General features: G+C 44.0%; 1 protein-coding gene across 2 annotated transcripts in view; it reads right to left on the minus strand.

The window, feature by feature from the left end:
• The window catches only part of LOC135215292 (vacuolar protein sorting-associated protein 16 homolog), a 252,663-nt gene that overhangs the window by 21,469 nt on the left and 208,031 nt on the right, over positions 1-23,163 (minus strand). The window contains exon 15 of one of the 2 annotated variants that reach the window (XM_064249840.1): positions 11,280-11,444. The exons of the other annotated variant lie outside the window; for it this stretch is intronic. Coding sequence (XP_064105910.1) covers positions 11,286-11,444 — 159 coding nt within the window. The 3' untranslated portion in view covers positions 11,280-11,285. Of the gene's footprint in view, positions 1-11,279; positions 11,445-23,163 lie in introns of those variants that run through there. 2 annotated transcript variants of the gene reach the window in all.

Below are 23,163 nucleotides of genomic sequence, written 5' to 3' on the forward strand. Positions count from 1 at the left end.
GGCAGTGAACCCATTCCCGCTGAGCATGATCTCTACTGTATAGGACAGACTCTCTAGAGATCTTGTCTTCCCTAGTCAGAGCCGTTACAGTCAGCCTAGCATACCGATGAAAGGCTGCGTCAGACCCGGAGGGTAAAACTCGAAGTCCTCAATCCTCCGAGTTCCACACTCCGGGATAGAGATCATCCCATCCTTAAAAGGAGCGTAGGCAGCTACTTTCCATGGTTCTCCATGGAGAAAGCTGGCAGAGAGTCGTATGGCGGGAGTTGGAAGAATGCCAGTGCTTGGCACTGGGGAGACTGGAAGAGGAACCTGAGATAGCCCGGCTACTCGGTCCTCATTCTCTCTAACCCTGTTAGAGAGATCTTGTATCGACTGGCCTGATTGAGACAGAGTGCTCGACAATTGTGCGAACATCTGCTCGAATCTCGTCCCCACGGGCGGAGACTTGCGAGCCAACCAGCTCGCCCACCTGTTGCATCACCACTGCTGAGAAAGCAGTGGGATCAAAGGTGCTAGGCCCTGCTCCTCCTACCAGCGTTGCCGGAGTGGAAGCGGTGGAGGCCAGAAGGCACTGGCTCGGCGGGAGCGCGAGCCTTCTCCTTCTTAAGCCTTGCTTCTAGAGCTCTTCGAGTGAGAAGAGCTCGGCTTAGCTTTCACCGCGTCGGCGTAGGAAGTCGAAGACTTCCTAGCCGAAGAAGACGAAGACGACTTCCTAGAAGTTGTCTTAGCCAGAGTCTTCGGTTCTCTCTGTCCCCTTCACCTTTGGGGGTACAGAGAGCGGGAGAGCGGGTAGGGATCTCAGATCCACAAAGCCTTGGAAAGAAGCGCTCGAAGAAGGGACAGGAGAAGATCCAGGAGCACCCAAGGAAAGACCTTGGGCGCCCGACACACCTACCTCAACCAACAAATCCTCCACCCCTACCGCCATGGGCTCGATGTTTAGGTCCAGGGCAGCGACGTTTCCGCCGGGACCGACTCCTGGGAAGCTACGACCCCAAAGGATTGCTGGAGGTCTTGCTGGATGGAGGCTATCAGGGGCTGCGGACAAGGGGTCAACATACCCAGTTGACTTGCCCGCAGGGAATATCTGGACGGCCAGCTTCTTGTCCAGAATGTATGGCTGGCCTTTGGCGGCGTTCTTCCCGAAGCCGCCCACCCACGCTTTCAGGGTGGCGAGGGCGACTTCCCTCACACCAGTAGCCTGAAAGAAAGGCGAGATGAGCTTCTAGTGGCGGAACGGGTTAACAAACTTTATGACTAAGAGTTGTTAGTAAAATGATAAGGAAGCCTATAATGGACTTACCCCATCTCCCAGGCTGACCGACTAGGTCGTAGCAGATTGGCGCAGGCTCTGGGTGCCAGACGATCATCTCGTTGTATGACGTGGCACAGGGGGCGTGAGACCTGCACTCATCGTGGCCGCAGGGGTCGTACAACGTCGCGTTGCACGCTGGGACCTGACAGTTGGTAGCCTGTAAGTGGAAAGATACATGAGTACCAGGAAAACACTTACAGTCTAACAGATGCTCCGCTGGTGCCGGAGCGATAAAGTTAGATTAAACCAGAGCCCGCCATAATACGTGTGGTAACCAGGTTGGTTGGGTGCCCTAGGCTATAGCTCCGCTGATGGCGGGGACACAAAAGGAAACCAACCAGGAGTGGTGGTAATTGGAAACCACGACGGAAAATGGCGGGGATGGTATATATAATAACATTACACAATTCATGTAAAATTAGGGTATATCCTTAAAATAATAATAATACAAAACCTCTCTCCACCCCGTCTACTAGAAGAGTGCACGGGTAAGAAGCAAGCTCCCTTCCGGTAGCGGGGGAGAGATGTAAGGATATAGTAGGCAAGCAACCGACCAATAGTAGTGCCACCCCGCCCCGCTGGCGGAGCCAGTAATCTATAACCAAAGGTGCCCCGGCTGCGACGGAAGGCTCCTTTCGTTATAGCGAGGGAGGTGGCTGAGCAACTGGGGAGGGGGGGAGGAAGGTCTCGGCGTAACACGGCGGGAGAGAGAGAGGGGGGAGGGATGGCCTACTCCTCCCCGCCTCACCGACTACCCGCTCGGAGACCCGGGTACCACATGAGTGGTCGCCCTATACCCCCCGCTGGGAGGAACCCCTGGCCACCTCAGAGAGGGAGAGAGAGAAGGCGACTGAGGTTGTCATGACAACCAAGGGGTCCCCCAGCCCCTCCCTATACCAGAAAGGGAGGGCAGGGGCAGGGTAAGGTGCGATGGAACACGTGACCGCAAGTGGCCTAGGCCGCGAGCAACACAACCGTGAGAGGGCCACGTGAACCAGGCTGTACCAATACAAGGAACAAGCACCTAGGCTAGCCTAACACCCTAAATATAATAAATATATACATCGAAAAGATGGAAAAGACACTTTTAGTAAAAGAGAAAGAAGACCCAGGAGGAGGCAGACTGTTCCAAGAAACAGAAGCCTACTCGGAGCCAGCGATAGCCGATGAAGAGCAAGAGCCGGGATGCTGGGCCGGAATAATAATAATAGCCCTAAATACCAAACTAAGAGATATGGTAGGAGGGCTAAACTAGCTAAAACTCGATGTAAAAGACAATGAACGTAATATAGTAAGCCCATAAGTATAAGAAGTCCCAGTATGGAGGACCGGGAATTCTTAACGAGGCAGCATGGCGCCACCACGAGACAACCGGGGAACCGTATATGACCTATTTAAGAGGAAAATACTGGTACCCTACGGAAGATAAAAATGTGGTAAAAAACATTACTTATGAGTTACTTAACTTAGCCGTTGCAATAGCAGACGTTCCATGTTGGATGAATAAGATAAATCCCGGAATTAGCACAGCACAGAAAGAATGCGTCCTTGACGCTAGCGCTAAAAAATTAAGGATGTCCGCTAGGGGCGCTGCTGTCCGTGGCGTCCTCTAGTAGTAGTAGTAGCGGCTGCATCGCCCGTTGGTATCAGCTCTCTCTTGGGGGGATTCTGATGGAAGTTCTAATTGGTGATTGTCTCGTGGTAGTGTTCCCCACTCGCCCCTATTACCATACCGACACTTCTTTTTAAAGAGTGAGCGAGTCAGTTTTACTGACATTTTCTTAATTTTGTTTTTCTCTGGTAATTTTAGATTAATTTTACCTAGAAAGAATGATATTAAGGATCCTTTCATAGGCCGACACGAGCTGAGCCCAGAAATGTTATTGTTATAATACAATTAAGTTTGTTCATACTTACCTGGCAGATATATATATAGCTGTATTCTCCGAAGTCCGACAGAATTTCAAAACTCGCGGCACACGCAGTGGGCGGCCAGGTGGTAGTACCCATTCCTGCCGCTGGGAGGCGGATATCAGGAACCATTCCCATTTTACTATTCATATTTTTTATCAGTGACCACTGTCTCCTGAGGGGAGGTGGTGGGCACTTAATTATATATATCTGCCAGGTAAGTATGAACAAACTTAATTGTATTATAACAATAACATTTTGTTCATGGAAACTTACCTGACAGATATATATATAGCTGAATCCCACCTTCGGGGATGGTGGGGAAAAAAGAGAGAATAGGATTTGTAGGAAACTTAAATTAAGTAGATGATGTACACCTTGGTTCCTCACCTGTTAGCAAAGTAGACTCTGTGATTACTGTCACTTAAGCCTGCTTGTGCTTAATCAGAGCTGCCAGCCAGGTGGAGACCTGTAGTGCGGTGCGCTCTGGATGCTCTGTCAACTGGGACGTTGACCTCTCGACGTGACAAGAGCATAGAGCCATACATATGAGGGCAACGAAGCAACTGACCACCACCTGACCAACTATCCAAGACCCCCAGAACACTAAGCTCAAGAGATGGGAGGTCTTCACCAAAGACTCACCACAACCAAAGAACACAACAACTAAAAACTAACCTAACCTAACTAACTAAGGGATAGGGAGAGAGCTACCTTCAGCCCCCAAGACTGTGTCTGCAGAAACGTATGGCCCAAGAGAACAACAGTCCTCGTATATCCTTCTCACATCTCACAAGTAGTGTGAGGCGAATACTGAATTGCTCCTCCAGAAGGTGGCGTCAAGGATGTCCTTGATCACATGTTCCTTTGGAAGGCAAGCGAGGTTGCGACAGCTCTGACCTCGTGAGCTTTTCCACTCGCAAGAGGCCCTCAAATCGGTCTTCTGGTAAGACGAATGAGCCTCCTTAATCACGTCCCTCAGAAAGAACGCCAAGCATTCTTGGATAATGGTATATCGGGCCGTTTAACCGAACACCACAGATTATCTGAGGACCTCGTACCTCCTTTGTCTTGTGGACATAAAACTTTAGAGCCCTGACGGGCACAGGGCTCTCTCAGTTTCTTGGCCCACAAGGCTTGTCATACCCTTGATTTCAAGCTCCTTGGCCAAGGGTTAGACGGGTTTTTCATTTCTTTGCTAAAGAAAGTGGGGACTCAAAGAGCAGACCGCATTGTCACCTTTGAAGCCCACTCGCTTACAAATGGCTTGAATTTCGCTAACTCTCTTCGCCGTCGCCAGAGCAGTTAGGAAAAGAGCCTTCTTCGTTAAGTTCCTAAGAGACGCTTCATGGAGAGGCTCGAAAGGACTCGCATCAACAGTCTAAGGACTAAATCTAAGTTCCAAGAGGAGGCCTCGCCTGAGGTATCTTGGAAGTCTCAAATGATCTCAGGAGATCATGAAGGTCTCTGTTGTCAGTAAGGTCTACGCCTCTGTGTCGGAAGACTGCTGACAGCATACTCTTATATCCCTTGATGGTCGTGGGACTGCCAGCTTCTGCACATTTCTTTAAAAATGGCAGGAAATCGGCTATCTGGCTCACAGAGGTAGTGGAAGAGGAAATTCCCTCCTTTCTACACCATGACCCTGAAGGAAGCCCACTTTGACTGGTAAACAGCTCTCGAGGAAGTCCTCCTTGCGTTGGCGATCGCCTTCGCAGCTGCTTTAGAAAAAACCTTCTCGCTCTGGCCAACTTTTCGATAGTCTGAACGCAGTCAGACCCAGAGCGGAGAGGTTTTCGGTGATATCTTGCGAAGTGGGGCTGTCTGAGTAGATCTTTCCTCAGGGCAACGTCCTCGGAAAGTCTATGATGAAGGACAATACCTACGTGAACCATTCCTTCGCGGGCCACATCGGGGCGATCAGGGTCAACCTCGTCCCCTCCGATGCCGCGAACTTCCTTACTACTTCCCCCATGATCTTGAATGGCGGGAAGGCATACAAGTCTAGGTTCGTCCAGTCCCAGAGCAGAGCGTCTATAGCGACTGCTCCCGGATCCAACACAGGGGAGCAATAAAGAGGCAACCTCTTCGTTCGTGATGTCGCAAATAGGTCGACTACGGACGCCCCCACAGTCTCCAGAGCTCTCGACAGACGTCCTGGTGTAACGTCCATTCCGTCGGCAGGATCTGATCCTGTCGGCTGAGAAGGTCTGCTCTGACGTTCTGAACTCCTGCGATAAATCTCGTCAGGATCCTGATCCGTCTCGCATCTGCCCACAGCAGAATCTCCCTCGCTAAGTCAAAATCGAGGACGGGAGTGTGTACCTCCCTGATTCTTTAGTACGCAAGGGCTGTGGTGTGTCGAGTTGACTTGGACCACTTTCTCTGCAACCTTTTGCTGGAAGAACTGTAGCGCCAGGAAAACCTCCGCTAGTTCCTTCACATTGATGTGCCAGGACACCTGTTCCCCCCTCCAGGTGCCTGACCTTCCTCCCCTTCCACCTCCTTAGTGTTTGCTGTTTGCTCCCCAATCCCGACAACCGAGGCGTCGGAAAACAACACTAGGTCGGGGTATCAGAAGCTTTAGGGACAACCCCTCTCGAAACTTCCGAGGATCTAACCACCATCTTAGATGGTTCTTCACCGATTTGGTGATCAAAAAGGTCGCATCCAGATCCTCTTTGACTCTCCATTCTTCTGCTAAGAAAAACTGGAGAGGCCTGAGGTGTAGTCTTCCTAGGGAAACAAACTTTTCCAGCGAGGAAATGGTCCCCAGCAGACTCATCCACTCCCTCGCCGAGCAAGCTTCCTTCCCCAGGAAGGCCGAAACTCTCTCTAAGCCTTGCAGCTGTCGTTCCTGGGACGGAAACGCTCGAAAAGCCACTGAATCCATCTGAATCCCCAGATACACGATGGACTGTGTTGGGGTCAGATGCGACTTTTCGAGGTTGACCAGAAGTCCCCAGGGACCTCGCCAAGGCTAACGTGAAGTGAAGGTCCTTCAGACACCTTTCTTCTGACGATGCTCTGATAAGCCAATCGTCGAGATACAGGGACACTCTTATTCCTGCAGAATGTAACCATCTCGCTACGTTTTTCATGAGCATGGTAAATACCATCGGAGCCGTGCTTAAACCGAAACAAAGGGCTCGGAATTGCCAAACTTTGTCCCTTAACATAAACCTCAGAAACTTTCTTGAAAGAGGTGGATAGGCACGTGAAAGTATGCGTCCTGTAGGTCCAAGGACACCATCCAGTCGCCTGGTCTTAAGGCTCCTAGAACTGACTGAGGCGTTTCCATCTTGAATTTTTTCTTTTCTATGAAAAGATTCAGGCTGCTTACGTCCAAGACTGGACGCCACCCCAACCGACGACTGCTTTGGTACAAGGAAAAGTCCCTGTTGTAATATCCTGGGTGACCCCAGGTCTAAGACCTGCTCCACCGCTCTTTTCTTGATCATTTGATCTAAAAGATCTAAAGAACCTGATGTTTCTCCCCTTGATAGACGGGGAAAGATCTCTGGGAGTTGTGGATAGAGGAGGAGGGTCCCACAAAGGGGATCTTGTACCCTGTTCCACTATCTGAGGGACCACGCATCTGTATCTCTCTCTCACGCCCCCGCAAAGAACTTTAGCCTGGCTCCGACCGGCATCTGAAGGACTATCTTCTCACTTAGAGGATTTAGGTTTGAAGGAACCTCTTCCTCTTGCAAGCCCTCTCCCTCGAGGAGCAGCTCTCGAGGGAGGAGCGCCACGAAAGGGTTTAACCTTCCTAGGAGGTCGTCCAACGACGACGTGTAGGGACTGCGGGACGTCTTGAAGACTGGGCCAAGAGGTCCTGGGTAGCCTTCTCTTGTAGGCTCACTGCCAGGTCCTTTACCATAGCCTGGGGGAAGAGATGGCTCGAAAGAGGTGCAAAGAGAAGCTCCGCTTTCTGCGATGAAGAAACAGACTTAGCTGTAAAATTGCAGAAAAGCGCTCTCTTCTTGAGAAAAGCAGTGCCGAAATGAGGACACTAACTCTTCCGAACCATCCCTGACGGCCTTGTCCATGCAGGATAACACATTGGACAGCTCCCCCAGACTCAACGAGTCAGGACTCCTAGATTGAAGATCCAGGACTCCCAAGCACCAGTCTAGAAAGTTAAAGACTTCCAGGTCCTTAACAGACCTTTCATGTGATGGTCAATCTCCGTTGGCGTCAACGAAATCTTAGCGGTCGATAAAAGAGACCTCTTCTGTGCATCGACCAGACTAGCAAAGGTCCCCTTGGGAAGACGACGGGATCTTAACTCCCTACTTCTCCTTTGGTCTCATACCAGATGCCGCCTTTCCACTGAGTCTTGAAGGAGGAAGGCGAAAGTCGACTTGCCCTGATCCTTCCGACGTTCCATCCAATCCTGCAACTTCTTGAACGCTCTCTTAGTGGACAAAGAAGTTTTCATCTCCACAAACTCCGGAACCTTGCACGACTTCGATGACGAAAACTGAGAGGGTGGAGACTTGGGAGCTGCAGGCTGGAACTTCTCACCAAAAGAGAGCGTAAAACAGTCGAACCAGCACCTTGTAATCGGACACCGACGAGACTGACGGCTGTTCCTCCTCAACTGAGTCCGCCGGACTACTAAGCTCTCCTTCCTCCCGAAGAGGCAAAGGAGATTGAACCTCTGGAGAGGGCGTGCGCCCAACAGGTCTAGCCTTCAACAAAGGCTTTCGAGAATGACTAATATCAGCCTCTTCAAAGCGACCGACCTTCTGTCGATCTTAGAGCTCGAAGAACGAAGAGCTTCTTGACCGCGCTGAGCGTCAAGAGAGGTCTACTCTTACTCGCTCTCGAGGAGCGTCCTTACGCTTTCCGCTCAAGCGTCCAGCTTTCGCTTTCAAAGCGTCCTTCTGGGCGCTCTCGAAAGCCTTCTCAACAGGCAAAGCGTCAAGCAAAACACATCCCGACGAGGCGTCTTCAAAAGCGTCCTGCCGAGCGTCTTCAAAAGCGTCCTCCAAGGCGTCCTGCCAGGCGTCCTCCAAGGCGTCCTGACGCGCGGGCTGATCAGGACGTCGAGAGGGAAGAAAAGCGTCCTGTCCACGAGAACAAGGAAGCTCCGAAGGAGAAGCAAGCGGAGACAGAGACGAACGAGGAGACGGAGAAGGGGACTGCCTCGTCCTCTTGACAGGCAGTCTAGCGTCCTTCCTACGTTTAGGCTCAACTGCTGCTGGGCGAGTCTTCTGAGCCATTAACGCCGACAATTGGTCTTGAAGAGACACAAGAATACTCTTCGTTGGCGAAGAAACGAGAGGAGGTGAAGGGCTGCGCCTGCGAGAAGACGAGGGGCGAGGGGACGCCTCCTTCCTTCTCACAGGTACAGCAACCTGCCTCTCCGAGGCGCGAGAGAAGCGCTTCTCAGCGTCGTCCTCGGACGACGTCCTACCTCTCTTCTGTGGAGGAAACGCGTCATACGACGCAGGCGAAGACCGCAACGATAGCGGAGAGAGGGGAACGTAAAGCGTCCTCCCTCGGAAAAGTCCTTTTCAACGGACGCGAGTCTCTCCGAGCGCTCCGGAGGACGAAAAACAGTCCTTAAGGATGCAAACCTGAGCACGCTCCTTGGCAGCCTGGGAAGTAGCAACAGGTCCTGCCGAAGGGACGCCAGATCGGTGGGGAGCCCCCAGTAAACCCCTCTTGCGGCTTTCGACATGCCCACTCCCTGAGTCCTGGGAGTCCGACAGAGGTCTAGGCCTAGAGGCATTATGGGGCCGATCTGACGCCCCCTCCACAACACTAGGGGCACGATCACACACTTTACTTGAGCCGTTTTCTAGGGCCAACACTTTGGACTCTAGAGTGCGCACGACTCTAGAATCAGAGAAAGGGCATTACCTTCTCCAGACACAGAACCAGGGCCCTCAGGCAACAACACAGGATTAGGTGAAGCAAATTCTACTGGTGTTAAAATAGGAGAAATGTTACTTCCCTTACCTTTCGTAGAACCGCTCTTGGAGGAAGACCTCCTGATCCTATCGCGCTCCAACTTACGCCGATAGGACTCATACACCTTCCATCCATCATCATTCAAACTTTTGCATTCAATGCATCGATCATCCAACAAACAAACATGCCCCCTACACCCCATACATACTGTGTGGGGGTCTACCGATGATTTCGGTAGCCTCACCTTGCAATCACTCCTCACACACACTCTGAAGCTCACTGAACTTCATCCCGACATCACGTTCACAGGAAAAGCCAATCCAAAAATCAAAAAAAAAACAGTCCACTATCGCGTATGCCAATCCAACAATCCAGAGTCAAAACCAAAAGTCAATCCAGATACTTAGAACGAGTCAAATCCAAAAATCCTGGGCGGAGGTCTGTAAACAGGTGTTTACCGACCGGCGACAGAAAAAAATATGAATAGAAAATGGGAATGGTTCCTGATATCCGCCTCCCAGCGGCGGGAATGGGTACTACCACCTGGCCGCCCACTGCGTGTGCCGCGAGTTTTGAAATTCTGTCGACTTCGGAGAATACAGCTATATACGTATATATCTGTCAGGTAAGTTTCATGAACAATCATCGCAATTTAGTGTACAATACAACGAAAGAAAATTAACTCATTAGCTTTAACCGTTTTGCTCACAGCGCAATTTGTATACAATTATATATGAAATTTTTTCGCGCTGTTATATATGCCAAATATTATATATGATAATGATATTTCTTTCATTTCTGATGGTTGCATACTAAGCTTCAGGCAATGACAAAAAAGGAGCCAAAAATGAACTCTTAATCTTAAAAACTAAGCATTTTGAGATTTTTTGAAAAAAAAACAAAAAAAATTTAATCCGCTTCGGCGCTAACTCTCGAACGCCGCTGTATACAAGAGACACTTTGGTAAATAGCGGCTCGCCGTTTAAGGGTTAAGTGGAAAGAGATTGCCATACTGTTGGTAAATAAGGCATGCCATGCCTAAAGAGGAAAGATCTATGGTGTTATGTATAATACCTACGAATCTCCAACAATAAGTGAAATGTTACTTATAAAAAAAAGAAACGTGAAGAGGTGTGACTAAAAAAATTTGTGATTCATGGTCGATTGTTATTTTGTATAGTGTGCTTTTTTACATTGCATTGGAACCAGTGGTTATTCAGCAACGGGACCAACAGCTTCATGTGACTTCCGAACCACGTCAAGAGTGAACTTCTATCACCAGAAGTACACATCTCTGACTCTTCAATGGAATGCCCGAGAATCGAACTTGCGGCCACCGAGGTGGTAGTCCAAGACCAAACTGACCATGCCACTGAGGGCGCTTGATTCAGGTGTTGAGTGCACTCAGACCATATTACGAATGAGAAAGAAACTAAGAGATGTGAAGTTAACTGAGGGACAATAGCAGAGAAGTCTGTGGATGTGAGGTGGTAGATACAGAAGTATCTGAACAATTATTAACCAGTGGGGAAGGCCCATATATTTATGAAAAAGGGCATAGATAGAGCTTGATCAGATGGAAATCCAAGAAGTACCTGAAGAATTACTAAACAGCAGGGAAGGCCTAAATAATTATGGAAAAGGGCATAGATAAGAATTGGATCAGATGGAAATCCAAGGAGAAACTGCAAAATATACAGAAGACAGGGGAGAGAACAAATTAAATGTCTAGAGAACAAATTGAATATCTACCTGTTAATGCTAATCATGATCATGATCTTCTACCCCAACTACCGGTAAGGGGACATTTAATCCTCTTTGATGAGACCATGGTCAAATACATATTATAAGCAAGCAAAATTGCATGAAAATTGGCACTTACAATAGTTCCTCCTAAGGATCTGAACTACCAACCCTCTCATTGCAAGGATAAAGTACTGGCCTGCTGCTTCAGTGGTAAGTGGTTCAGCCCACCAGAAGCAGGCTGCTGTTAGAAACTAATTTCAGGCAAAATACTATATTGCCTGTTTACAGCATGTATTCTCTAATTCACAATGTCTTATGGTAATGAAAGACTGGTTCAGCTAAGGAAAAGGGGAACTCAAACAAATATTTGAGACATGGATCTAAACTATAATTTCAAAATATGTGAATTGCATGAATTTCCAAGATTTACCTGCCATTTGAAAAGCCTTATTTGCTCCTCAGTCATCTGAAAAGCCATTTCATTTTTTGCCTTCCGAAAGAGTTCAGCAGCACCTTGTAACGAAGCTTGTCTTGTATCTTCTCTCTAGAATAAAAAGGAAGCTCGATAAATTTATATCACACTGAAAATTATATTCTATAAAATAAAATTTTATTTATACTTACCTAGTAATTACATTGCTTATATAGTTTCAACTCGCCAGCAGCTTAAAATTATAAAATTCGTTGGTAGAGTTAATTAGTAGTATTATGTAAGTGACCTGGCCCTGCCACTTTCGGGGTAAGAGAGGAATAACTCAACCAAGAGTTCAATTTGTTTGTACTCTTATGTCCATAAGAGGGGAGGGGGAGGGATCTGATTCATAATTACTTGGCAGTATATATAAACTATTTTATAAAAATGTAACTTTTATTTCAGTAACTTACCAAGTAATTACATTGCTGAATCCCATATTGCACAAAGGTGGGATACATGGACAAATTCTACCCCCAATACATTAGATGGTAATGAATTTGTAAGCAGAAAAGTTGTTAGCATTGATTGTATTTTCCCTGGTAAGAGAGCTACTGCAAGCAGTGACAGGTTTAAGGGGGAGACACCTGGTCATGTGGCCCCCATGGATAGATTAATGTGTGAATCTCAAAGATAACTTAAATCTTGATAATGTGTACCCACTGCACACAAGTAAAATATTGACAGAAACACTAAAAACAAAATTGGTATATGTAATTTGTTTTTTTTTGATGCATGTACTAATGCTTACAATTGCCAAAGAAACTTTACCTGCTAACTTCTTGTAAGCTACAGGTGTTGGAAACAAAGTAACAATCTTCAGATTTATAATCTCTCTCTTTCTCTCTCACATTGATAGAAACGACTTGGTAAACAGCCAGCACAGTTTCAGGCAAGATAGATCCTGCCTATCATGCTTGGTATTTACAACAGTAGTAGAGCAATAGCTATGCTCTACCTAGATTTCTAAAAGGCCTTTGACAAAGTTTCACACCAGAAACTAATGACAAAAGTTAGAGCTTTGGGAACTGTAGAGAAAATAGCAGACAGGATCAAAGACTGGCTAACTAATACAAAACAGAGAGTCGTAATAAATGGTGAAGAATCAGATGGGCAGGTGTGACAAGCAGAGTTCCTCGGGTTCTGTCCTTGGTCCGCTCTTGTTTTTTAGTTACATTCATGACATTGATGTAGGCTTAACTAGTAGGATAGCCAAATTTGCAGATGACACCAAACTAGGTGTAAATGCAGCAGACCCAGATACAGTTGAAAGTTTAATAAACGATCACAGGAAAATTGGAGTGGCAAAAATATGGCAAATGCCTTTTAACCTGGATAAATGTAGTGTTACGGATGGGAGCAAACAACCCTCATGTCCACCACAAGAACAAGAAGAGGACCTTGGAGTTATTATTACCAAGGACTTTAAATCCACAAAACAATGAATAAAAGCTGAAAAGAAGGCACAGAAGCTAATGGGATACATACAGAGGCAGTTTAGATATAGAAACAAGGAAACATTGCTGCAGCTCTACACATCAATAGTTACACCACATCTTGAATATGCAGTAGTTTTGGTCACCAACACTAAGAAAGTATATAAATAGGCAAGAAAGGGTACAAGCAAGAGCCACAAAGGTTATTCGATCCATCAGAGAAATAGGTTACCAAAGGCGACTACAGAGCCTCAATATGAATGACCTAGAAACACGACGATTGTGAGGAAAACTAATAGACATTCAAAATACTGAAAGGCAAAATACTGTTTGTCTGTCTATCAATTCTTTTGCTGAGAGCGAGAGAGATAAAAGGAAGAAATAGAAACACCAAATGTATGACAAGTATCTTGTGGAGAGAGAGATAGTAACCTCTTCACATTAAACAAAAACCAGACAAGAAATAATGGATGCAAACCAGAGCTGAAGAGGTACAACACATCGCCTTGTGGGAACTTCTTCACATACAAGACTTGTGACACATGGAATAAACTGCCACCAGAAGTTGTAAACAAGAGCAGTGTAGAATAGTTCAAAAGAAAGCAAGACAAAATCATTTGAACACTAAATGAATTGTAACCTGCTCCTAAAGATAAGTGAGCAAATGATGTCTCCTCGGATTGACTAATAAGTCTTTGAGGCATCCTAATCCTTGGAACTCCTTGTAATTTAGGGCATATAATATAGCATAGTATATGCATATAATGTACATTATGTCTGTTTGTGTGTGTGCATATATATATAGGCGGTCCCCGGGTTACGACGGGGGTTCCGTTCTTAAGACGCGTCGTAACCCGAAAATCTTCGTAAGCCGGAACGACATTCTTGAAAACATGTCCACAAGGAAAATTTCACTACTAATTTGCAATTTTTCTTAGGGCCGTATCTCTAAAATTAAAACTAATTTACTTTTTTTCATGTGCAACACTGTGTATTCACAAATTACTGTATATTTTCATTAAAATACAAGAGAGAGAGAGAGAGAGAGAGAGAGAGAGAGAGAGAGAGAGAGAGAAATAACTCCTTAGGTTTCAATAGATTGAAATGAACGTCTGTAGGCAACTTTTTCCCCCTCCCATAAATACATATATTTCTCCAGAGAAGAGAGAAAGAGAGGACTGTGCAATTATGTTTGTCTGTCTATCAATTCTTTTGCTGAGAGCGAGAGAGATAAAAGGAAGAAATAGAAACACCAAATGATATGACAAGTATCTTGTGTGAGAGAGAGAGAGAGAGAGAGAGAGAGAGAGAGAGAGAGTTGTCCTTACAGTATTTAAAAGAGAGAAATGGAAATGATTATTGTATTTAAAATAACTCAGATATGAATTTTGGTACTTATAGTATTATTATTGGAAAATTATTAATGATAAACTTATTACATACACGTCCTATGAAAATGATCTCATCTCAGTAAGAGAAGAGAGAGAGAGAGAGAGAGAGAGAGAGAGAGAGAGAGATTACATAAAACCATTAAATTCGTTGACCATTGTATGGCATTGTTTAAGCTTGAGTGTCACTCGAGTTGAGGTGGGGAAATTGATACAGAAAAAGACAAAGGGAAGAATTTTCTTTGAAATTAGTTATCGTATTATTACTAGTTCTATTATTATTATTATTATTATTATTATTATTATTATTTGAAAATATAATAAACACGTGCATCTACCATAAATATTCTCTCATCTCAGTAAGAAAGAGGAATTATCCTTACAAGTGAAATGGAAAGGTCATTTTCATCTCTTTAAAATACGCCCATTATGAATTTTGTAATTAAAGTTTTATTATTATTATTATTATTATTATTATTATTATTATTATTTTGTTAAAGATGATGGCAGCATCAGTGGAATTGATTTATATATGGTCTTTTCAATTCTTCTTATTATTCTCTTCTCATCAGGGCTGATATTTGCTAATAGCTGGCCGATGTCATATCTCGGTGAAAGAAATGTTTTCTAAAAATAATAATTTATTGATATGATAACAAAAGTGGTTAACAAATCTTAGTCTAAGGGTGTAACGGAATTCCAACGTTTCCAACCGTATCATCGGTTCATTTTCAAGGAAGAAAAAGGTGAGCTTGAACTGATTGAAATGGGGTCGTTCGGCGGTATTTATTGTGTCCCAGGTGCTCTGGTCTGATGGGCGCTGCATTTTCATTGGCTGAACAGAGGATTAAGTCCCTGAGTCAAGCCGTCTTGCAGAGGTGGAAGCTCGCACTGCTCTTACTCGTGCGGACGCTGGAGACTGGGAGCGTAGTATTGGAAGGTCATTGCCGATAGACGGGGGCACCTGATTGGCCCGTCATTTTCGATCGGCTCTATGGTTTCTGGCGGGCGGCGCCCTTCGTGCCAACCGTCGGGAGGAGTGAAGTCTCTTGGGTGGTGTTTGAGGCTGGGTCTCTCCTTCCCGATGTGTAGGGCCTCCAAGAGGCGGAGACGACGGTGGTCTGCTGCCTTATCGATAATTCTGATATTAGGAATAATGTCATTCCTAATTATCCTGGTATTGTGGACGTTTTTGGCATGATTATGGATGGCGCCTTCCTGAGCGTGGCAGGATATCCTCTTCGAAAATCGCATAGTCGTCATACCAATGTGAGCGCCGGGGCATTCCCGGACAGGGGATTTGTACTGGTAGACAACGTTAGTTTTCTTGAGAGGGTCCTGCAACACGGGGGCTGGATTTGTTTTTCATAATCAGGCCACTGGTCTTCTTGCTCTTGTAGTAAATTATTAGTTTCACTTTTTTCGCAGGGTCCGTGGGGGAGACGTTCCTTTCTATGATGGTACGAAGGGCTCGCTCGTCCTCTTTGTATTTCTTATGAAATACGCCTTGTAAAAGAGAGTGACGTCTTCAAGGGCGGCGGGACGAGGCTCCTGCTGATACACTTATCGATGTTTCTGCGAATGCATTTAGTGATGTCCCGGTTGGAATACCCTTGTTAATTAAAACTTGGGCAACAAGTTCTAATTCAGTGTGCATGTCCTTCCACGAAGAGCAGTGTGAGAGAGCTCTCCTGATGAAGGCGCTGATCGCAGTGCGCTTGTATCTCTCTGGACACTCGCTCTCGCCGTTCAGGCACATGCCCAGGTTCGTGGGTTTCGTATTAACACCTGTGTTACGAAGCCGCTCCTCTTGTTGCCCGACGCTGGACGTCAAGGAAGGGGAGGCGACGGTCACGGCAATGTTCGATGGTGAAGTGAGTCTGCTGTGGTCGTGGAAGGCTTGTCGCAGGCGCTCTATTTCTTCCACCGTGCTGGCGCTGATGAAAAGTGTCGTCAATATACCGGACGTACATAGACGGCTTCTCGATGTTGGCGAATACCCGACATTCCACAGCACCCATGTAGAAGTTCGCGAAAAGTACTCCGAGGGAGAACCCCATCGCTACTCCGTCTTTCTGTGTGTACATATGTCCCTCTGTGGTGGAAAGGGGCCTTTTTTTGTACAAATTTCAAGGAGTTTTCGGAGGGCACATGCTCAGGGATGTTTAATGGGGGCGTGGAGTCGTCTCTATATCACGATCCAGGATTATCTGAATTGTTTCATCCACGGGGACGTTTCGTGAAGAGGGACTCCACGTCCATCGATGCAATAACTCCTCCGGGGGGTGTCGTTTTCAGTGCTTCTAAAACTCGGCAGATGACTTCAAACTGTGGTCATCTGGAACATAAGGATCAAAATAGTATTCAATTTCTTCGCAAGCTGTATGTAGGAGCGGGAATTTGGCTAATAATGGGGCGTAACGGGTTCCCTGGTTTATGGGTTTTAACGTTCCCGTATATGTAGCCAAGGTCTTAGTCCCCCTACGATCGGCAGCAAGTGAAGGGCATTGGAAGCTGCATTGACAGTCTCAATAATCCTATTAGCCTCACGTTTAATGTCATCTACCGGGTTCTTGGTGATTTCTCTGGCAATTTGCTGCTGTCCTCTGGCCAGGTATCTATCATCCAACTTGTGGTGGTATTCTTCAGTGCGGATGAGTACAAACGCAGCGGTTTTTATCGGCCCGACGGACGGTGACATCCTCTTTCGCTCGGAGGGTTCTTTGGCGCTTCCCTCAGGCGCCTGTCGATCACATCACTCTTGTAATCACCGCGTTCCGTGAGGGCCTCGGCCAAGAGGAGGGGCTGCAGGGCGTCCGTAGTACGTATGGTGCCTTGATCTTCATGCTTGTGTATGGTGTCCAGCAGGTACTCGATCTCAAGGCGTTTCTCCATGGGCCTCGGTCGGGTGGAGAAATGGCAATTGAGTCCCATACGAGAATTCTGTCTTGTTCGGCGGTAGGTACGTAGTCGGTCAGGTTAATGTATTCCCCTTTTTTTTTCTCTCTTCTGCGGGAGCCGTAGTTTTCCTCCGTTGAGTGGCAACCAGCTTCCCTAGTTATCGTCCTCATTCTCTTTTCGGCATCCTTCTCTTCTAGGCGGTGCAGGCATTCCATGATGGACGGTGGGGTGAGCCCGTTCTTGGGTGGAATCATCGTCTCTGTTGGCCGTTCCATAATTAGCATCGCCTTCCCGGACACTCGGATGTGCTGCTACAGGGTTCCTGCTGTTACTGCGACGGAGGTTGTCCCACTCGGTGTGCAAGTTCTTCATCTCATCCTGGAGAGCGACTCTGTCTCGTTCCTTCGCCAAAAGTTGACGTTGAAGCAGGGTCCTCATCAACCATTGCTAGTCCACTGCAGGACAAAGGCCTCAGACATGTCCTTCCACTCTCGCCTGTTTATGGTCTTTCTATACCATTCTATACTGGCAAATTTTCTTTGCTCGTCAATCCATCATCTTCTCCTCCTTCCCCTGATTCGTTTGCAATCTCTAGAAACCCATTCTGCTATTCTTTTTGTCCATCTATTATCTGACATTCTCATTATATGTCCTGCCAATGTCCATTTCTTTTTCTTACTTCTTGTTAGAATATCCTCTACTTTAGTTTGTTCTTGTATCCATGTTGCTCTTTTTCTGTCTCTTAGTGTTATTCCCATCATTATTCTTTCCATAGCTCTTTGAGTTGTAATTAGCTTATGTTCTAAGGCTTTAGTAAGGCTCCAAGTTTCTGATGTATAAGTTAAAACTGGTATGACCATCTGATTGAATACTTTTCTTTTTAGAGAAAGTGGCATGTTACTTTTCATAATCTTATTTTGTTTACCAAATGCTCTCCATCCCTTGCTTACCCTTCTTTTAATTTCAATCTCATGTCCTGGGGAAACAGTTACTGTCTATCCTAAATATGTATATTCATTAACAATCTCTAGAGGTTCGTCCATAACTCTTATTTGTTGTCTGCATTTTTATTGAACATTATCTTAGTTTTACTTATATTAATTTTCAGTCCTACATTTCTGCTTTCTCTATTCAAATCCTCTATCATCTTTTGTAATTCCTCTCCTGATTCACTAGTAGAGCTATGTCATCTGCAAATCTTAAGTTGTTAAGGTATTCCTCATTAATTGTATCTAAATTCTATAAAACTTCTAGGCACACTGTGAATAATTTAGGAGAGATGGAGTCTCCCTGTCTAACTCCTTTCTCAATTGGAAATTTCTCATTGTCTTTATGTAGTTTTAGGATTGCTGTACTATAGTTGATTCACTTAAGGTAGATTCTTGTGCCTATGAGATGTATGTTTGGTGGCCTCTGATTGGCTGGTACCGGGAGGTAGGCTGCTCGCTCAGTGTGTCATAGTATTTCCGTTTCGTTTGTAGCTTAGAAAACTAGCAATGTTTATATTTCTTCATTTATATCACGTTTTGCAAAAGATAAGAAAGTTTTGGTCATACCAGAGGATTCAGTATTAATTATTCAACTAAATAATCTTTTCCCGAAATCAATAAGATTAAACACAAAGGAACTACAACGAGCAAAAGTAAAGAGAGAAACATTTCATTATTTATACCTGTTTTTATTTATCATCGGATTTTGCATAATAGATGCAATCAAAATAAAAATAAAATGTGTCTTTCATACAATAAAATCACCCTGAATACGCTAGTGCTTTCAGATTTTTGATGCGTGTAATATGTGAAGAGAAAATGAAGAATGTCTTATCATGTTACATCTGTACTTGACTCAGCCTGAAAGGAAGTAAATATTTCTTAATTCTTTGTTGTTTATTACTTCACTGAGATTATTATTTTATATCACTCAAATAAGACTCTGATATCTCTTTCGTTTGAAAATATATTCATATAATAAAATTAGAAACAATATTCTGAAACACCCTAATTAAAGCTTAGGCTGAGTTGAAGAGTGCAAAGTCTGTCCATAGAGTTCAACTTCTTTGCTGGACTGAAGTCCCTGCAGCCTGCCTAGATCTGAGCTAATGATACCAGATGCATCCATCTGATTATCATTTTTTTTCCTTATCAGATATGTCCAGACATATTATATGATACTGGACTGAAAATGTTCGACATTCATAATGGGGTAATGATATAACATGGTAATATTGTCGAAACTGCAACCTCTTATATCACTAATTGGCAACTCAAATCTCTTGCTGAGATGACAAACGCAACGATATCTTGCAGATCTCATTCGCTCGGCAATACCGTCAAACTTTAATCATTTACAGATGCAACATAATAAGACATATTTTCTTCGTATTCTCTTCACATATTACAGGCATCTAAAATCTGAAAGCACCAGCGTATTCAGGGCGAATTTGGTGTATGAAATAAAGTTTTATTTTATCTTGATCGCATTAATGATGCAAAATCCGATGAAAAGTAAAAACATGTATAAAGAATTAAATGCTTCTCTCTTCACTTTTATTCATTGTAATTCCTTTGTATTTTATCTTATTGATTTCAGGATGCAATTAATACTGAATCCTATGGTATGACCAAAACTTTCCTATCTTGAACTAAGCGCGAGATGATTGAAGAAATATAAACATATTGTTAGTTTTCTAAGCCACAGACGAAAATAATGAGTCACTGAGCGAGCGGCCTACCTCCCGGTACCAGCCAATCAGAGGCTGCCAAAAAAATATCTCATAGGCACAAGAATCTACTTTAAGTGAATTGACTATACCCATATAGATATCTTCAAGTGTTCTCACATAAGACTCATCTATTCCTTGCTTTTGAAGAACTTTCATTACTGCTGAAGTTTTGACAGAATCAAAAGCTTTCTCATAGTCTACAAATGCCATACATAGTGGTTTGTCATACTCTGTTGATTTTTCCTTTAGCTGGTTAATTGCATGGATATGGTCAGTTGTTGAATACCCACTTCTAAAACCTGCCTGCTCTCTTGGTTGATGAAAGTCTAGCTGTCTTTCTATCCGGCCTAATATGATTTTTGTAAATATTTTATATATTACTGAGAGTAAACTAATTGGGCAGTAGTTTTTCAGGTCTTTTGTGTCTCCCTTTTTGTGAATTAATATAAAGATAAAGTTTTTCCAAGCTTAGGTATAGAGCATTCTTGGAAACATTTTGTCAAGTTCAGCATGATTTACTAGTATGAAATCTCCTCCATCTATTATCAAATCAGTTTTTAGGCCGTCTTCCCCTGCTGCTTTGTTTCTTTTCAGGACTTTTAATGCTTTCTTTACTTCTCCTACTGTTACTTTTGGTACCGTCTCAGGTGTTTCATTATTTCTATTGACAAAGTTATTTTCTATATCACTATTGTACAGCAATGTATAGAAATCCTCAGCAATTTTCATCACTCCATTTCTTTTGTTGATAATATTTCCATTTTCATCCTTTAAAGCAAATATCTGTTGGCACTATATATATATATATATATATATATATATATATATATATATATATATATATATATATAGATATATATATATATATATATTAATATATACTATATATATATATAGTAAAATATATATATCCAATATACGTATATAAATCCTAAGTGGGCCCCCATGACAGATTTCTAGATCCGCCACTGACTGCAGGTAGATACTGTCTCTGGTTGACGTTCATCTTAATTTTGTAGGGTGTGGCAGTATAGCCGTGGAGCACCTCTGCATCAGTGGGATCTTTGCAGTAAAGGACAATTCTAATGGCTAATATTATAGTTATCCCTGCCCTGGGTGAAGTACCATAATACAAACAACCATAAAAAAACAACACTGTCACTTACACCATAAAATAAAATTAGTGGGTTCTCCAGGTACACAATATCCCCATGCTCCCCCAAGACTCGACACTGTATGTCAAGGCAAAGAGAACATGGAAGGGATGCTTCCTACTCTTTGTCCATCATAACCATGCCAGCCACCAACAACAGACCCAAGGTACTGCAATTATTGAAAACCATTTCAACATCACGTAGATAGTGAGTTGTGAAGCCTGACTTACACGTCCAGTAAGTCCCTTGCAGAATCAAAGGTGCTTAAAGCTAACTGTGTAGATACCACTCTGATTTTGTGAGCTTTAGGTTTAAAAATTGGCAAGACATCCTCTCCAATTTGAGAATGAGTTCTGTGATAAGATTCTTACAAAGGGAACAAGAATGATTTGTAAATTGAGCATCATAGATTACTTGCAGGACCTTGTATCTTCTCTGTTCTATGGAGGTAATAACTCAGTGCTCTTACCAGGCAAAGAGTGCCTTCTTCATCTTCTAGGCCCAGGATTTCTATTAGGCATTAAATAGTAAAAGAATGAGGCCAAGGTTTGGATGGGATCTCACTTTTGGCCAAAAAGCCAAGGATGAATGAGCATACAGTGGGGCCCCCGTATTTGCGTTCTCCGAATTTGTGGACTCACAGATTCGTGGATTTATCTCTGGACCATATCTACCCATTATTTGCGGGAAATTCGCCTATTCGCTGGGTTTCCCAACGATAAATAATCACTAATTAGTTTATTTTGATGTTATTTTCATGACTTAAGGCATTTTTATGATACAAAAATGATTAACTAATTTTCAAACATTAATATTGATTATAATACTGTATTAGTAAGTTAGTAAAGATTAAATTATATCACATAATAAAATTAACAATTATCTCTCTCTTACAGAGATGTGTGTTTTTTGTAAGATAGATATATGATTTACTGATTTTCAAATATTAATATTAATGTGAACAGCAATAATATCAATTCTTTAATTAAAGAAAATACTATAGTTAGTAAGATTTTAGTTTATAAATTTTAAAAATTATGTAAGAATGAAGGAAATCCTAGTCTTCCACATCTTTCTTTCCAACTCCAGGTAGCCAAGCTGAGGCGAATGTGGTCCACAGCTGTCAAATATATCAAATAAATGTTACAGGAGGAGGAGGAGTTGCTAACTAAGGTTGTGTTGTGTTGGCTACTAAAGTTCATGTAATTTCTCTCTCTCTCTCTCTCTCTCTCTCTCTCTCTCTCTCTTTCACTGAGATGAGATCATTTTTATGGTAGGCTACAGGTTTATATGTTTATTAGTATTTTCAAATAATAATAATAATAATAATAATAATAATAATAATAATAATAATAATAATAATAATAATAATAATAATAATATAACTGTAATTAGAAAATAAGGATAACTCTCTCTCTCTCTTTCTCTCTTTTGCCACACAAAATACGTATGTCATAGTGGTAACTTTCTCCCTCGTTTTGGCTGGAAGTGTTAGAAGAGTATGTACATAAATTAACATTTCTGAAAGAACTGAGAGATAAACTAACTCTCTCTCTCTCTCTCTCTCTCTCTCTCTCTCTCTCTCTCTCTAACCGAGATGAAAGAATTTCTGGGCTCAGTTCGTGTCGCTGCGCGAAATATCCCTTTAATCCATTATTTCTAAGGTAAATGCACTAACACATACCAGAGAATAAATAAAATAAAGGAAAGGTCAGTATAACTGACTCGCTCACCCTCCAAGAGGGCGTCGGTATGAACACTAGGGCGAGTGAGACCACTACCACGAACCTCTTACCAATAGAAATCTCCTACGACAAAACCCCCACAAGAGGGGAGCCGACCCACAGAGTGGGCAGCAACTACTACTACTCCATCCCACGCTACCGACTGCTGCGCCTCTGGTGTCCATCCCTTTTGTTAGCGCACAACCCTCTACTTCTAAGGCTCAATCACAGCCCATCTATGTGATTTCCCCCCAGCCTCAGCCTTCCACCTCCTACGCTGTCTCCCCAGCCTTCAACCAAGTGTTCGAAGGCCAGGCCTTTCAGCAATATGACCGCTTTGGCAGGGGAGGGAGAGCTAGGGGATCCTTTCGTCAGAGAGGATCAGGAAGGTCTCTCAACAGGGGAAAACACTTCCGTGGAGGCCGCGGAGGTCACTCAACCCAGCAGCAGTGAGAGCTCGAAGGTA

The sequence above is a fragment of the Macrobrachium nipponense genome, chromosome 5 (genome assembly GCF_015104395.2).
Source record: "Macrobrachium nipponense isolate FS-2020 chromosome 5, ASM1510439v2, whole genome shotgun sequence".
In the NCBI taxonomy this organism is placed as follows: Eukaryota; Metazoa; Arthropoda; class Malacostraca; order Decapoda; family Palaemonidae; genus Macrobrachium; species Macrobrachium nipponense.